The 17,368-nt window shown below is 40.2% G+C and overlaps 1 protein-coding gene across 1 annotated transcript in view; it reads left to right on the top strand.

The window, feature by feature from the left end:
• LOC105991449 (cell cycle control protein 50C-like) overlaps nt 1-17,368 on the top strand; it is a 39,444-nt gene that overhangs the window by 8,734 nt on the left and 13,342 nt on the right. Inside the window, 4 exon segments of the mRNA XM_013024091.1 lie at nt 1,431-1,470; nt 5,642-5,890; nt 8,150-8,354; nt 14,176-14,295. Of these exon segments, the coding sequence (XP_012879545.1) occupies nt 1,431-1,470; nt 5,642-5,890; nt 8,150-8,354; nt 14,176-14,295 (614 nt within the window).

Genomic DNA, 17,368 nt, shown 5'->3' on the forward strand with positions numbered 1-17,368 from the left:
GGCTTTTTTCTTTTTTGCTTATGTGGTGCTGAGGAATTGAACCCAGGGCCTCATGCATGCAAGGCAAGCGCTCTACCACTGAGCTACCTTCCCAGCCCCCCAGTATTCTTATTTTATATGAAATATTTGTTTTATTTGGGGGGGGAGAAGCTTATGAGTCTTCCTTCTTTATTGACTTCCTTTGCACTGACTTCCCCACCATGGGCTACTCTGTTCAGTGCCTGTAAGAAATATGAGTGATCTGTTCCCTGTCCCTTCTACTTTGCCACCAAGACAAAGTTGATTTGAGGCTGGCAAATGGGGAGTGTGCTTCAAGAGGTAGAGAGCACCTGGTTGACAAATAGGAAGCTCCAAGTTCAAATTCTAGAAACACTGCTTCCTCCCCCATGGGTGGGAGGGCAGTGCTTGAGAAACTTCTTGCTTTGTATACAGTTAAAATGATCATATAATTTACTATCCAAGCTTATATGTATTTTTGAAAGAAAAAGAAGGTATTAGAACAATATACTTACTTGCAACTTTCAGTTATTGATTCCTAAATTGACATCACATTGAGAGATCTATGAAATAGGTATACTAAAATGTACTTTCAAAAAATGCAGATCTTGGGCTGGGAAGGTGTCTCAGTGGTAGAGCGCTTGCCTTGCATGCCTTGAGGCCTTGGGTTCCATTCCTCAGCACCACATAAGCAAAAAGAAAAGAAACTGCAGATCTTGGCCAGGTGCTGGTAGATCACACCTATAATCCTAGCTACTCAGGAGGCTGAGATCTGAGGCACAAAAGCTTATGAGACTCACATTTCCAATTAATCACTGTAAGCTAGAAATGGAGCTGTGTAAAATTGTGAATTATTTATGTACCACAACAAATTTTAATCATATTCAGTATATTGATTTTTGTTGATTTCTCAGTTTACAAAGAGCATTACCTTTTGTCTATGTTATTCTCCATCAAATTTGCATTTATATTATTCTACAAAACCAAACCATTTAAACTTGGTTTGTTGTTGTTGTCAGTCACAGCACTTGAACTCTGGGCCTGGGTGCTATCCCTGAGCTCTTCAGCTCAAGCAAGGCAAGAACTCTACCACTTGAGCCACAGCACCACAACCAGAAGTGGTTATTTGGAGAGTTTCAGAGACATTCTTGCCCATGCTGGCTTTGAACCTTAATCCTCAGATCTCAGCCTCCTGAGTAGCTAGGATTACAGACTGGAGCCACCAGCACCTGGCTCCATTTAAAGATTTTAACTAAGTTTTTAGTAACCTTGATAACAATGACAAAAGTTTCATCTTCATGAATTTTTAGCAGATATGCCATCCCCCAGTCAAACCATTATTATAATTAACTATAATTAACCTGATTTTTCTATTTGAAAAATTTCATGTTAAGTGTCCTCATTTAACTCTTTAAAAAGTTCTTGTTTGCCAGTGGAGACAACGTGTTAAAAGTTTTTCTTTAATTACCAAAAGTGAGTAAAAATTAAAACACTGAAACTAGATCAGCATGGTTGTGCACATTTGTAATCCCAGAGGTTGGGATGCTTCAAGAAGACTGAAAATTTGAGATGAGACTGAACCAACATAGTGAGATGTCTTTAAAAAAAAAAAAGAAAAAGGTGAAAACTGAAGGAAATTCCATTTGATACCAATAACAAGTCATGCTGGGTTTCTTTTCCTCTTTTTTTTTTTTTTTTGCCAGTCCTGGGGCTTGAACTCAGGGCCTGGGCACTGTCCCTTAGCTTTTTTTGTTCAAGGCTAGCACTCTACCACTTGAGCCACATGACAATGTACCTCGTGAAAATTAAAATGTGTTTGTGACTTTAACTATCACTATCCTACAATACTGTGAAATTTATGTAATCACTTAATCTCAATAAAAATATTATTAAAAGAAGTCATGCTGTCACAGACTGATATACAAGTGGGTCTAAGAGTTTATCCATTTTCCAGATACAATCTTTTAAAACTAACCTCAAACATTTCTTTCTTCTTTGAGGCAGGATCTTGCTATGTAGCTGAGATGAGTCCCAAACTCTCTGCATAGCACAGTCTGGCCTTGAAATGTCAATCCTCCTGCCCTAGCCTCCCGAGTGCTGGAATTACAGTTGAGCACTACCATGCATGGTTATCCACAAACTTTTGAAGTAGGTTCTGATTTTCTTCAACAGAGTTATACCTTTCCATCCTTACATGGTGATTCACACCACTGTGGCCTGTGGGTGAGCAAGGTCAACCAACATTTTTGGTATCATATTCATCAACTTTCTTAAGAAACTGTACTTTACATTAAACACACATTTGGGTTTTTATTAGCCCTGCATAACTAAATGGAATTAAGAAAGTAATAACAACAAATATATATATGGCATGTTATAAATAAAAAGTCACTGTTCCAACAGAGTTCAAACTCCTGTCAGCACCCATCCGCATATCATGCACATATATGCAGACTTGCGGTTTCCCACGTTTGCCATTGACCCTGCTGATTTGCACCCTGGCAGCACCACACAGCTCACGGGCCAAGACACAAAGTGTGAGCTAGCTGGTTGGAATGTTAAAAAGCTGGCAAGAGTCACGGGGATATGTAACATTGTGTTTTGACTGAAAATGTCTCTGCTTATCTCTCACGTATGATCTCAAGTGAAGTAAGCACCCAGCCCACTGCACATGGGCAAATCTCACACACTGTTCGCTGAGCCTATGACTGGAAACTGGAAGAATAAAACTGTAGGCACACTATTTATTTGGAGTAAATGCAAAATCAGATGGGATAATGTACAACAGACATACACCGGGTCTGTCCTGGACAAGCTCGCATGTATCATCACTGTGTCTTATCATTGCATTCCCAGCTTTTGAAAGCAACTTGATGACATTGTACTATTCTGTCTTACCACAAAACCATAAGCCTATAACATACAGGGTCTTGGCTTTCTCCCATCTTCTGCTATACTTTGTTCTAGTCTCTATTGCAAGAGTTACCACATTGTATTCTGTTAGCATCTCCGTGAATTGTTTTGAAAACAGTGATTGGATCTCCAGCAGGTTTGCATCCCTGTGCATGAGAAATCAAGACAATATTGTTGAATAAATGGATGAATTCAAACAACCCAACTGAAGTTTATGTTTCTTAAAATATGCTTCTCGTACCTTTTAGATACATGGCAGGGAGTAGGATTGGAGTTTAAGAGAGGCAACTTTGAGCATGTGTTTTTCACAAGTCTGGGTCATTCTGACATTAAGGTCCCATACCACACACATTTGGAATTCACAATGACTTACACCAAAAAGTAAAAAGATGGTGAAGTCAGAGTGCAGACACCAAAGGTAGTTGGTGATTTTGATCAAATGCTCAAACAACAATGATTGATATTTGGGGAAGAGCTAAAAACTATGTGAGTTCTACAATATACACCAAGGAAGGTCCTCCAGCCAAGAAGTCTGCCTAGAGGAAGTAGAAGTGTGTACAAGCATTCTTCAGCAGGTTACTCAAACCAAACTTAATGTGAACTTTGACCAGCACTGTAGCCATACTTAGAAAATAAGTCCATTTGGACATCTTACTAACAGAACAAACTGTGTGGTAGGAAAAGGTCTATGAAACAACTTACTCTTGTTGATTAGAGCTTTAAAATTCAATATGGTTTTTATTATCCACTTGAACAGATTTAATTGGAATCTTTCATCCCTTCCTTTATCAAGCATTTATTGAACAGCTGCTATGTGTCAGACACTGGACCAACTGCTAAAGAAAAAAAAAATAGATGAGGGCAATACTGTTTGAAGGAGTTCCGTGTAGAACAGAAGAGACAGACATGCTCATGGCTATGAGGCTAACACCAACAGATGTGCCTTCTAGCACCACCCTGCACCTTATCCTTCTTAGTCTGTGCCATAGCCCAAGCTGGACCACACTTCCTGATTCACACTGGGCTGAGATGCTAATGCTGGCCGCCTCCTCCCTGTCCTGCCACAGCTTCCCAGAGGCAGCACAGAGTTGAACATCTGTGCAGCCCCATCTTTGCACCCTTCTGTGGTGTTTCTTTTTTTTGGGGGGGGGGCGTCCAGTTGTGGGGCCTGAACTCTGGGCCCGGGCGCTGTCCCTCAGCTCTTCAGCTCAAGGCTAGCGCTCTACCACTTGAGCCACAGCACCACTTCCAGCTTTTTTTTTTTCTGCTTATGTGGTGCTGAGGAATTGAACCCAGGGCCTCAAGCATGCAAGGCAAGCGCTCTACCACTGAGCCACCTTCCCAGCCCTCTGTGGTGTTTCTTTAGACTGCATTCCTAGAAGTTGAGTTTCTGGACCAAAATTCAGAAAACAGTAACACTTTTCATGAATGTTTCTAGAATGCTAAGATGTTCATCCACATATCTGCTCCGAACAAGAGTTCCACTTCCATACCCTCATAGTGGTTGTCACTCTTTTTTACTTTAAAGTTGTGTGTTTCTGGTTTTCATTTGCTCTCTTTGGACTAATAGTGAATTTAAAGAAATGAGATTATTTTTCCTCTATCTTCCACAAAGGGAGGGGCAGGAAGACTGTGAGTTCAAGGCTAAGCTGGGCTACATAGCCAGATCCTATCTCAGGGAGGAAAATATATTTTCTATTATAAAGAACAACCTCATTCTTTTTATTTTGTTCTACCCTTTTCAATGTTTTACTGTAGTTGAAGATGTCCATAAAATTTAATATCCCACTGTATTTATTTTTAATTTTTGTCCTGGGCCTAGGGCTTGAACTCAGGGCCTGGACACTGTGCCTAGCTTTTGTGCTCAAGACTAGTGCTCTACCACTTGGGCCACAGCTCCACTTCTAGCTTTATGGTAGTTAATTGGAGATAGGAGTCCCACAAACTTTCGTGCCCAGGCTGGCTTTGAAACATTATCCCCAGATCTCAGCCTCCTGAGTGTCTAGAATTACAGGTGTGAGCCAAAATTGCCTGGCTTCTACTCTTCTTTTTTTGTCAGTCATGGGGCTTGAACTCTGGGCCTGGGCGCTGTCCCTCAGCTCTTCAGCTCAAAGTGAGCGCTCTACCACTTAAGCCACAACACCACTTCTGGTTTTCTGGTGGTTGATTGGAGATAAGAGTCTCACAGACTTTCCTGCCCAGGCTGGCTTTGAACCATGATTCTCAGATCTCAGCCTCCTGAGTAGCTAGGATTACAGGCGTGAGCCACCAGTGCCTGACCTCTACTCTTTTTTTAAACCCTATAAAATTATGAAATTTTCCTTAGAGTCTTTAAAAACATTATTATTAATGGTATAAAAATCAGGTTACATACACACTGAGTTTTTTCTTTTTTCTTTTAGTTCTGAGACCAAGACTTGAACTTAGTACCTGACTGCTTTTATTCATTTGTTAGCACTACACCAATTAAGCCATGCCTCCAACACCCACACTTAGATTTTTTTTTTTGTCGGTCGTGGGACTTGAACTCTGGGCCTGGGCACTGTCCCTCAGCTCTTCAGCTCAAGGCTAGTACTCTACCACTTGAGCCACAGCGCCACTTCTGACTTCTTCTGCTTATGTGGGGCTGAGGAATCGAACCCAGGGCCTCATGCATGCAAGGCAAGCACTCTACCACTGAGCCACCTTCCCAAGCCCCCACACTTAGATTTTTTTTAACTCTAATTTCTAGGGATGATGTTTCTCTGTCATATTCCTTGTCTTTTCTCAGGAAGTGCAAAGCCCCCATCCTGGTCTGTACCTATCTATGAACTAGATAGAGAGGACCCAGGAAACAATGGCTTCATCAATGAAGATTTTATTGTGTGGATGCGGACAGCTGCCTTTCCTACTTTCAAAAAACTCTACCGCCGGCTCTCACGAGAACACTACTTTAAAGAAGGCTTACCTGCTGGAAACTACAGTTTCAACATATCTTATAGTATCCTTTGTATTACTTTTCTTTCTCCTTCAGAAAGAAGGCTAGTGGTTGTTGAATTCTTTCATTCTAGTCTATTCTCCAATCAAGTACTTTTACCAGAAAAAAAATGTGTATAATTCTCTTATATTTGTATGGAGGAGTTCCCTTATAATCTTGTCTAAAAGAAAACATTTCCCTCTGCTCTTTTGGGGTCTCTACCTGGGACTAGTATGAGACAGAGTAATGGGGAAAACAGCACATTTTATTTACATTTACATAAGAACTCTCACAAGAAAAAATGATGACCTGAAAAAGGGACTAAGCCTGAGTGCTTCTACAGTGGGTTTAAAAGATTGTCAATTATGGGTGGGAAGGTGGCTCAGTGGAAGAGTGCTTGCCTTGCATGCATGAGGCCCTGGGTTCAATTCCTCAGCACCACATAAGCAGAAAAATCTAGAAGTGGTACTGTGGCTCAAGTGGTAGAGCTCTAGCCTTGAGCTGAAGAGCTGAGGGACAGCACTCAGGCCCAGAGTTCAGGCCCATGATTGGGGGGTGGAGGAGATTGTCAATTAGAGGCTGGGACTGTGGCTTAGTAGTAGAGCGCTTGCCTAGCATGCATGAAGCACTGGGTTCAATTCCTCAGTACCACATAAATAGGAAAGCCAGAAGTGGTGCTGTGGCTCAAGTGGTAGAATGCTAGCCTTGAGCATTAAGTTCAAGGCCCAGGGCCGGCAAGAAAGAAAAAAAAGTGTCAATTACAGAAAATAACAAGAAAGATGATGATTAGATTAACTAGGTTTCTTTGCACAGATTTCTTTGGCCTCAAATCTTAGTCTCTAATGATTTATAAAAATGTTTCTTCTGGTACAGAAGCTTTCATGAGAGAGGCTGATCTCTTGTTTTCAGGAAGAAAATGGGAGTTCAGAGGATGAGGAAGCTGCCTGTTTGTGAACTCGATTTCCTTTAATACTGATCACTTTCAAGTCTATATCTGCCATGCACAGCTTCAGTCATGAGTTCCAGGCCTCCACTTGCACCGTGTGTGGGCCTGGTGTGACCAGCCTAGTGTGCCAGCTAATAAGAATTAGGCCAAGGCTGAGGGATAAAAGCCATCCTAAAAACCCTCCCATTCAAATGAAGCTGGAATGGAAAGGGAGAATACAGGCAGGCAGATGGGTTGAGGTTGCACTCAAGGACCTGGTGACAATAAGGAATTCTGATGTAAAAGAAAAAAGACAGCTAGTTTCCTAACAAGTTTCCTTGTGCCTTTAAATAGCATGTTGCCAAGTGATTTGAGTGAGGCCTTTTAAGAGCTTTGCTGGGAAATGCCTCTGACCCCTGCCGTTGCTATGAGAAATCTTTGTTTGTTTATTAGTTTCGTTTACAAAAAGGACCAGATGTTTGAAAACCTCAAGCCACATGCATATTAGAGATGATGTCATTAAAATGCTAACGATAGCAAACTCACTTCAAATATTTTCTCACCAGCAGCAGGGATGCTGGCCTTTTCCAAACAAAGGCCAACGCAACATCTTTAGTTTTCTCACCAAAAATGCTTTACCATCTATCCTACTTTTACTTTTAATTATTTTTGCTGTAACTGTTTTTCACTCTTGAAGAATTTCCCCTGAAGTAGGAATTTGATCCAGCTTCAACTTATTCAGGAACTAACTTCATTTCTCCTGAGCCTAACTAAGTTCAGGTTTGCTGTAAAAAACAACAACAAAAAAAACTATATTTATTTTACCTTCCTTGGATCCATCCAAGAAGTGACGAATGATGAAAAACAAGTCATTCAGATCTATCTGTGTCTGAATCGCTTGTAGATTACATCTATGTAGAGAGAAAGCTTGTTGTTATTTAGTTTTTTAATTTTTTAATTTTTTGTTGGTCGTGAGGCTTGAACTCAGGGGCTGGTCATTGTCCCTGAGCTCTTTTGCTCAAGGCTAGTATAGTACTCTACCGCTTTGAGCCATAACACCACTTTTCTGGTGGTTAAGTAGAGATAAGACTCTCACGGACTTTCTTGCTCAGGCTGACTTCTAACCATAATCTTCAGATCTCAGCTTCCTGAGTAGCTAGGAATAGAGGTATGAGCCCAGCACCCAGCTTTTTAATTAATTTTATTCTAGCAAGATAAAGAGCACTGCATCATTGTGTTGAACCATATAAAAGTAAATATTCAACCAATATTTTGCCTGCAAAAAAGAGAGCAATTTCACATGCTTTAAACTACCTTTTTGGTATATGCAGTGGTAGAGATAAGGTGTGCTGAGACAGATCCTTAACAAGGCTTCTTATATTTTCCAGTCACCAGGTTCCAAGGAGAGAAATCTGTCGTCCTGTCCACCCTGACATGGAGTGGAGGTGATAGCCTTTTCTTGGGGCTTGTCTACACAGTAACAGGGGCATTAACTTGGTTGAGTGCCTTTGCCATAATGGCAGTTTATTTGATGCTGAAAAACAGGAAAGAAAACTTATCTTTGTAAATTCAAGCCTTAAAGAAAGAAAGAAGAAAACAGAAACAGACCATGAAGTGATAGAGCCACAGATCTCTGACAGCTCTTGCAATGACTGAGATATTTGAACAAGAAGAGCTGGATTGACTGAAACAAACACAATCTTATATAATGAGACTTTTAGAGCTGAGGAAGAAGAGAAGGAAGAGAAAGAAAAGAAGGGACAAGATTATAAGTATGGGGGAGAAAACGTCCTTGGAATGGGAACAATAAATCATTCTTGAGCTCTAGACAAAGTCTTGAGTATTGTTTGAAGTTCTTGTGTCTAAAGAGGCATCACTAGACAACTAGAAGCAAGTCTGGAGGCCCTGACAACTCAGTGACTCTTTTCTTTTTTTTCTTATTTTAACTTTACAATTAAGTGGTTATACAAAGAGGTTACATTCTGAGCTCTGGTGGCTCACACCTCACCTACCTACTCAGGAGGCTGAAATCTGAGGATTGCAGTTCAAAGCTAGCCTGGGTGGGAAAGTCTCTCTGAGACTCTTATCTCCAATTAACCACCAGAAAACTGGAAGTGGAGCTGTGGCTGAAAGTGGTAGAGTGCTATCCTTAAGCAAAAAGCTCAGGGACAGTATCAGGCCCTGAGTTCAAGCTCCATGACTGAAAAAAAAGTTACAATACCATAAGTCAGGACATGAGTATGATCAATGTCACCCCTCCCATCATTCTCCCCTATTTCCCCTTCCCAGCTTTATCCTCAAGTTACATAGTTAAGTTTTATATCTTCCCTGGTATAGACATTGGTCTTAGGTTAAATAGGGAGAATTAGGGTGAGGAGAAAATGGAGTAAATCAGACTTCGTTCACTGTAATCTCAGAAGGCCCTGGGCCTGTACTTCTATGTCACTTCAAGTCATAGATGCATTCATTACCGTAGGTTACCCTGTGTTGTGTGGCTACTTGGCCAATGCCACTTTTGTCTATAGGGGTATTAAGAGGCACAGAGTGTGTACAGAGTGTGATGGGTGATTCCACTGGTGGACAGAATGTGAACCTGGTGTTGCCAGGCAAAGTCTATGAGTCTTCACTATGATGGGCCAGTGAACAGCATGCTGTTGGGTTGTGCACTACTGCTGCCACTGAGTCTGCGAATAGCAGAGCCTGTGGATAAAAGCATGACCTTCTTCCCTTCCATGTCTCAAATCTTCTTGGCCTGCCTGAATGAATTTGAAAACTTAAGAACCACCTACAAAACATGGAGACAGGGAGTAAAAAGATACATATAGAAGTCCCAAGGAACAAGCATGCGGCCTGGTTGAACAGTATTTTGGTTTTCGTGGAGGAAGTCCAGAGAAGTTGTCACTTGAAGAGAGCAGGAGCGAGTGGCCTGTCCTTAGATGTCTCCCATGTGTGGATGATTAACTCTGGTGATCAGGTATAAATTGTGCTGCTATCACCACCAGAAACATCCCCATGCAATCACTGGAACCTGTAACTGTACCCTTTGTCAGAGAAGGCTTTGTACATGTGATTAAGACTTGCACTAGGAGATGACCCTAGGTCATCTATACGAGCCCAGTGTATTCACTGGATTCTTTGGCCTTGTAATCCACACTCCTCAGTTATGGTGCTTATTAGAAAAGGCATGAACACATTTATTACCTCTCAGAATCACTTGTCCACAATTAAGATTCTACAGAGAAATAGAAATAACAGTGCCTATGTGTCCACAATTAAGATTCTACAGAGAAATAGAAATAACAGTGCCTATGTGTATAGGTTAGACAGGTAAACAGATTTTTTTTAATGGCTGGGAATAGGATGGGAGGCCTGAGTTCAAACCCCAGCACCAACCCAAAAATAAATATTAACTAATGAATCAATGAATGGCTTACAAGGCCAAAACATAAGCAGCTGAAGTCTGCTTAGAGAAGAGTTGAAGTCCAAGAAAGCCAGAAGAGTTGATGGTGCTGATAAAACCTAAGAGAATCTGCTGGAGATAGATACTTAGGGAAAATAAGACTTTTGTTATATTCAAGAGTTCATGTGTTAAGGACAATATGCAACATGTATATACATGTATATACACATACACACACATATATGTATATATATGTAACATATGCATATATGTTATGTGCAGCCATAACTTTGTCCCCTCTATTTTTATTTTAAATCCCAGCCTCTCTTCCTTTAAAATGCATGTTGGTAAAATGATTAGAAGACAAAGAAGTGAAAGTATGAGATTAGCTCAGGAAGCAGGAAGAGCTCATGAAAAGGGAGAGGGACTTTTCCTGCAAAGGGTCAGGCATGTATAATATCCCCATTCTAATCCAGTAACAACCATAAAATGATTCAGAGCTACTCTGACAAATGTAAGAATTCTTCAAAGTCTGGAAAATGAAGTAGTATCTAGCACAGTATCTTCCTGCTTTGATTGGTGTGGAGCCTGTATGCTGCTTCCTGAGGCAGGGTCCAGTTTTCTCGTTCATTTTCACCACAGTGGGAATGGAAAAACTGAAGTCATGCGCTGATGGCGAGAAACATCTTGTGGAGTTCACAGCTCACAGCCAGCCATTGGTGGAGAGCCGCCCGGGGCCACTGCTGCTCTGTGGAGGTCTCTGTGGAGAGACTGTCATGCCACTGAGACAAATGATTTTTGGAGCAGGATATTGTAAAAATAGCATACTCCCCTCCCCTCAGGATTTCTCAGCTTTTTGTTCATAGTTGACATCAATGGACTAGCCATAAAAATATATTCTCCAATTTAAATCAAGGACTTTTTGGCGAAGTCAAGGAAATCCCAAGTGCTCTGTGGAAACTAGGACTATACAAGTCCAAAAAGTAACCTGGAGTGGAAGAAACAAACTATATCTTTATAGGAGGGTGGAAGGGGGGTATGAGTAATGCTTCTAGATTTCTGTCTTTCTCTTAAAGCTAACAATGAGCAGGGGGGACTGAAGGAGAAGAGAAATGAGATGAAAGAAAAAAACTGGTTCAGGATTGAACCCTTTATGTGGTCAGAGAAGTTGAAGGCACCTTATCTCCACTGCTGCATGTAATCCTCATAGCAATGGGGAGAGGCAAAGCTATTCCCCTTTGGGAGTCACTTCCCCCATCCTTCATGCCTTCTTCCCTTCAACATTACTGTCTATTTAGCCCATTGATATAGACAAGTGGCTGGACATGAGTATCAGCCTGGGATCTAAAACTCTAATTTCAGTATCCTTTTGGTTGACACTCAAATCCCATGTTCATCTTACAAGGACCAACATTCTATTTTCTTCATATAAAATCACATCACAAAAGCAGGATTATTAGTATAACAAAGAATTCATTTACCCTAGTCTGATAGTCTTGAGGTTTTTAATAGGCCTTTCCAAAAGTTGCTCCATCTTCATGGTACAAACAATCACCTCTGTGACAGTTAAAATAGAAAACAGCAACAGTTAAAAACAAACCAAAGGCCCCATTTGTTAGGAAATGGAAGGACTTGGAAAAAATTATATTAAGTGAAGTAAGCCAGGCCCAAAGAAACGTAGGTCCCATGGTTTCCCTTATTTGCAATAACGAGGATATGTCTGGGACAAGTAGAAAATGTCAAAAGCTATGTATATATGACCAGATAAGATGAAGTTAAGCGAAATGAATCCCAAGATAGGGACATAAGTGGTTTTTTCTTGCTTGCTATTGTTTCTAACGTGTTTATAAGGTACCATGTGATTTTTGTTGTTGTTGCTTTGTATGTTCCTCCCCCATGGTATAACCCCTGTTTTCACTGTATTTGATGTCAGTCTAATTTGAGAGGGGAAGGGAAAAAACAAAATGTTTAAATAGAGATACAGGTTGACCCATTGTAACAATGAGATGCACAAGAAACTATGTTGAAAAATGAACTTTACAATTTAGGCTGGGGGAGGGGGAATGTAGTTGTGGAGGCAGGAGGGAATAAAAAAAAAACACAAATCAAAGGCCCTAATTTGTGGTAAAGCTCAGGTCTATGAAATACCTATTTCTGCCATTTCTAAACATTTTGCTTCTGAAATATGACCAACATTACACACACACACACACACACACACACACACACACACACACACAGATATACACAAAATCAATAGAGTGAAAAGGAGAATGGGAGAGAATATTCTGAAAAAAATCTGAAAAGGGATTGACATCCAGAGTATTTTTTTTAATCTACAACTCAACAAAAGCAAACTAACCAATGGACAAACAACTTGTATAGACATCTCCAAAGACATACAATTGGCCAAGAAATCCATATTCAACCCATAATCATTAGAAAAATGAAAACAAAAACCACAAGAAGACACATACTTAGGATAACTGTTTTTTTTTTAATGTTGTTAAAGAGATAGCAAAACTGGACTCCTAAATACTGCTAGTAAGAATGCAAAATGGTATCACCATTGCAGGAAACAGCATATGAGCCCTCTAAAAATTAGAAACAATGATCATAGAATCCAGCAGTTGCACAGAGTCAATATCAAGAAGAAAATCAGGAAGAGAGACCTCAAAGTACTGTTTGTGTACCCATATTCATAGCAGCATTATTCGCAATAGATAGTGTCCACAGATGCACGGATTAGGATAAACAAAATGAGATTGTAAATAACAAGGAAGAAAATTCGGTCACATGCTACAACATAGGTGAATCTTGAGTGAAATGAGCCAGTCACAAAAAGGGAAAACAGTGTGTGACTTCCAAGGCTGGGTAGAAGACTGAGGAGTTATTGTTTAATTGGTACAGTGTTTCAGTTTAGGAAAAAGTTCTGGAGATGGATGGCGGTGATGGCAGATATCAGTAAAGGAGACAGAGTGAGAAGCATTAGCTTTCCAAGAAGTTGGGGCAGCATACTTGTTTGAGGCCCCGCCTGCTAGTTTCATTGCCAATGAGCAGTCTCCATATCAATGGACAGCTTCATTACTTAGGGTTTATCGGGTCCACTGAAACAGCCCTACTATTTAAGTACTCAAAAAGTTCTTTGGGTAATGCATGTCTCTACGTCGCTGAATAGAGTTGTCAAGGATGCTCTGTAGATAGTTTCTTAGCACAAAGATTTCATTCTCCTGAGAACACACTGGAGGCTCCATATGGCCCTAAAAAGACACTGACCTCTTTGAAACCAGGACTGGGAGATGCAGTGAACTGCAGACAGTCTAAGTTACACAAATTCTTCTGAACTCTGCTTCTCAGAAAGGCTAAATGAAAGAATCATCAGAAGACTTAAAATAGAATCTGTCACATTCCAATCTTGTGAGATAATGCATGATCTTGCAGACGCATTAAGAGAGAAGGAAGACAGATAATCTGGGGCTCTGTTTAATGTTTAATTTATTGGCTTCTAGAGACTTAAAGACCAGGAGAACAATCCACTTCTATAAGGATTTATTAATATATGTATATACTCTTATTGGACTCTGTGAAACTGAAAAGAATGGTTAAATCCTAAGATCAGGACCAAAGCTGGCAGAAGGAAAGAGCGTCCAACTCCTCCACTTCATCCCAGCCAATGTGGAGGCAGAGTTGTATTTCAAGATGTTTGCCTTTAAGCTCCTTTGTCTAAAAGATAAAATAACACCATGAGGGGCATTTAGAGGGCCTGTTGCTCCATGCAGGCCTCTGGTTCACACCAGTGAAAGTTTCCCAAGTGAACTGAGGTCATTTCTTGACCCCTGGAATCCTCAATATGTTATCCTCAAGGCAGGGCCTTTTCCTTAGTCTCTTATAAATTCGCTGTGTATGTCCTGGGATCAACCACATCCGCAGAAAACTGACTGCGACTCATCCAAGAAACTTGGCCCTCCATTCTTCTCTTTCCAGAGACAGCTGTGAAGGGATCAAGAGCAATAACTCAGAAATAGGGTCCCCTGTGGTCAGCAGAGCCCCAAATTTGGACACGGCTTCACTTGCATATTCATTGGCTTTAGCAGTTTGGCGAAAGTAAGAAAGGACTTTTAATTCTATGAGGTCAAATATCCTCCCCAAAACTAAAATGGAAAAGATTAAGTGAGTCATGGAAAGGGTTTTGTGATAAACCTAATGTCCTGGGTGAGCTCCTTCCATAGCGGCCCCTGATGACACAGTCTAGTTGCAGCATCAGAAGCATGATCCATGAAAGGAGAAAAAAAAAGAAGTCATTTGGACTTTATCAAAATTAAACCTATTCATGAAAGACAATATTAAACAACAAAAGACAACCATGACTAGGGAGAAAATCTTTGTAAAACATATGTATGATTAAAAGCTGGTATCCAAAAGATATAAAGGACAACTAAAACTCAACAATAAAGATAACTAGCCCAATTAAGAGATGAGTAAAAAGATCTGTTCCTCTCACCAAAGAAAACACACAGATGTGAAATAAGCATATAAAAAAATGGCTCATCAATTTACCACATGCTCCATTGTTCCTCTTCAAGTTTTTTTCCCCCCTTTGGTGGCTGCTTGAAGAAAGTGTTCATGGACTTCAAAGTTCAGGCTGGCTTTGAACTATAATCCTAAGATCTCAGCCTCCTGCATAGCTAAGATCATAGGCATGAGCCTACAATAAAAAAAATATAAAGATTTGGAAATGTGACTGTGAAAATGTTAGAAAAGTTTGAAAATGCATTGGCCTATATAGTAACAGCAGTTGTCTTTGGATTATGCATGATTTCATTTTTCTCTCTTTCTTTGTGAATCATCTATGCTTCCTTAAACTATCTGATGTGAACATGTGTTAATTAGAAAGAACATTTATTAGAGCTAAAAGAAACACAAAAAAATGGCTCATTTTCCATGGAATTATCACAGCCCTCTCCTTATACTATTAACTTATGCTAATAATAATAATAAAAACTGAAAAATATGAAAAGATGCTCAACATCCTGTGTCATTAGAGAAACTTCAAATAAATACCATGACAACAGGTGCTCGCTCATTGCTGGGCATGCAAAGTAGTATGGCCACGTTGGAAGGCAGTCTGTTAGTTTCCAACAATTGTGCTCCTTTGTATTGAACCAAATGAGTTGAAAACACATATCCAGACAAAAGCCTGCCTGTGAATATCTATAGCAGCCTTATTCATCATTGCGGTTGTAATTTGGAACTGGACTGTCCCTCAAAGGCCATGTGCTGAAGGCTTGGTGTATGGTCAGTGGCACTTTGGGAAAGTGGTGGAAGGTGTAGGAGGTAGAGCCTACTGGGAAGTTTCAGGTCACTGGGAGCCTGACCAGTGACTCTCCCTCTCCACAGACTCAAAGACTGGAACCATCCTAAGGTACTGAAACTTCCAAAACTGTGAGCCAAAATAAACCTCTTTGTGTGTTAGTTCATGTCTTTGTTACAGTAATAGAAAACTAACACAATCACCAATATTTGGAAGCATCAAGATATCCCTCAATAGGCAAAAGATAAGGAAACGGTGACACAATGGAATATTATTTATTCCACTTATTTTGACTCAGCAATAAAAGGAAATGAGCTATTAAGAAAAAAATACACGGCATACCCCCCCACCTCTCAAAACATATTGCTAAATGAAATAAGTCAGTCAAAACAGGCTATGTATTTTATGGCTCCAACTGTATGCCATTCTGGAATCCTAGGATTTTTGGACAGGAAGGAGGAATGAATAGGTAGAATATGGGGGACTTTAGGGAGTGGTATCTATGGGAATCCTCAATACTTTTCACTCAATTTTTCTGTAAATTTTTTCTCTATAAATCTAAAACTTCCCTAAAAATTGAGAGAGGAACTGACAGCCAGTACTATCTCTCTGCATGAAGACAAAAGCCAGGCATGGATCTGCAACTTTTCAGTCCTGGGGTTTTTTGTGTATGTCCCTGTTAAGCAGGGACATACTAAATGAAGTTTTTTAAAATGTGGTCCCCAAACCACCTGCAGCAGCAGAAAATCAACTCCATTGATTGTTAACCACCATCTCCAGATCCCAGGGCCAGAGCTAATAAATCAAAGTTTATAGCTTTGTGTCTGAATCTGCATTGAAAACCCTGTGGTCATTCTTATGCATGTTAAGGTTGGGAATTCATTGGTGTACCCTCTACCAATCTACTGAACTGTTAGTTTTCTAGTATTTTTGGACATATGGAAGAATAAAAATAATGTACACAAAATTATTTATTGTTGGTCATGGGACCTGGGCATTGTCCCTGAGCTCTTCAGCTCAAGGCAAGCTCTCTACCACTTCCGGTTTTCTGGTGGTTAATTGGAGATAAGAGTTTAACGGACTTTCCTAGCCAGGCTGGCTTTGAACCGCAATCCTGACATCTCAGCCTTCTAAGTAGCTAGAATTATAGGTGGCTAACACCAGTGCCCAGCTAAACTAAATAAATGTAATAAGCGCTGACTGAACAGGCTGGAGATGGGACAGTGGGATGGACACATGAAGTGAGGCTGATTGCTTTCTGAGCCTACAGTGGAGAAAAGGAAGCCGAGGTAGAGGTTTGCAGGTCACTCTTCACCTGTGAAGGTTGGGTTTGCTTTAAAGCAATAGAGATTGGAAAGTTGGAAAATAACGGTATACCTACATAAGCCTTCCAGAAATTAGGGGCGAGAGTTAGATGTCAACTAAACTAAAGGTAGAGGAAAAGTTGCAAGAAATACCATTTTAATTCATTCTTGGAAAGCAAGAAGCAAAACAAAGGAAATGATCAATTGAGGAGGGAGGGATAAGGGGGAAGAGTGAAGAAAAACCCTTGAAATGGTTCTGATCCAAGAACCATCTGCTTATACACTCAAAAGCACCAAGTAAAAGACAGCATGAAGAACTACGAAAGCAGAAAATCAACAACCTCCAAAGCTTTAAAAACCAAAACCAATAGCCAACACAAAGAGTGAAGAAGATGACTATTTTCCATCAGATTATCACATTTTCACTTGAATCAACTACTATAGTTTTAAGGAAAGGTAACAAAATGAACCAAGACTTCATTGTCTTGCATTTACTTGTACAATAAAAGTCTTTTAATGTTTATAGAATACTCACTTTATTGTTTTTGTAGCACTCATAGCC

This window comes from Dipodomys ordii, unplaced genomic scaffold, assembly GCF_000151885.1.
Source record: "Dipodomys ordii isolate 6190 unplaced genomic scaffold, Dord_2.0 Scaffold73, whole genome shotgun sequence".
Taxonomy (NCBI): Eukaryota; Metazoa; Chordata; class Mammalia; order Rodentia; family Heteromyidae; genus Dipodomys; species Dipodomys ordii.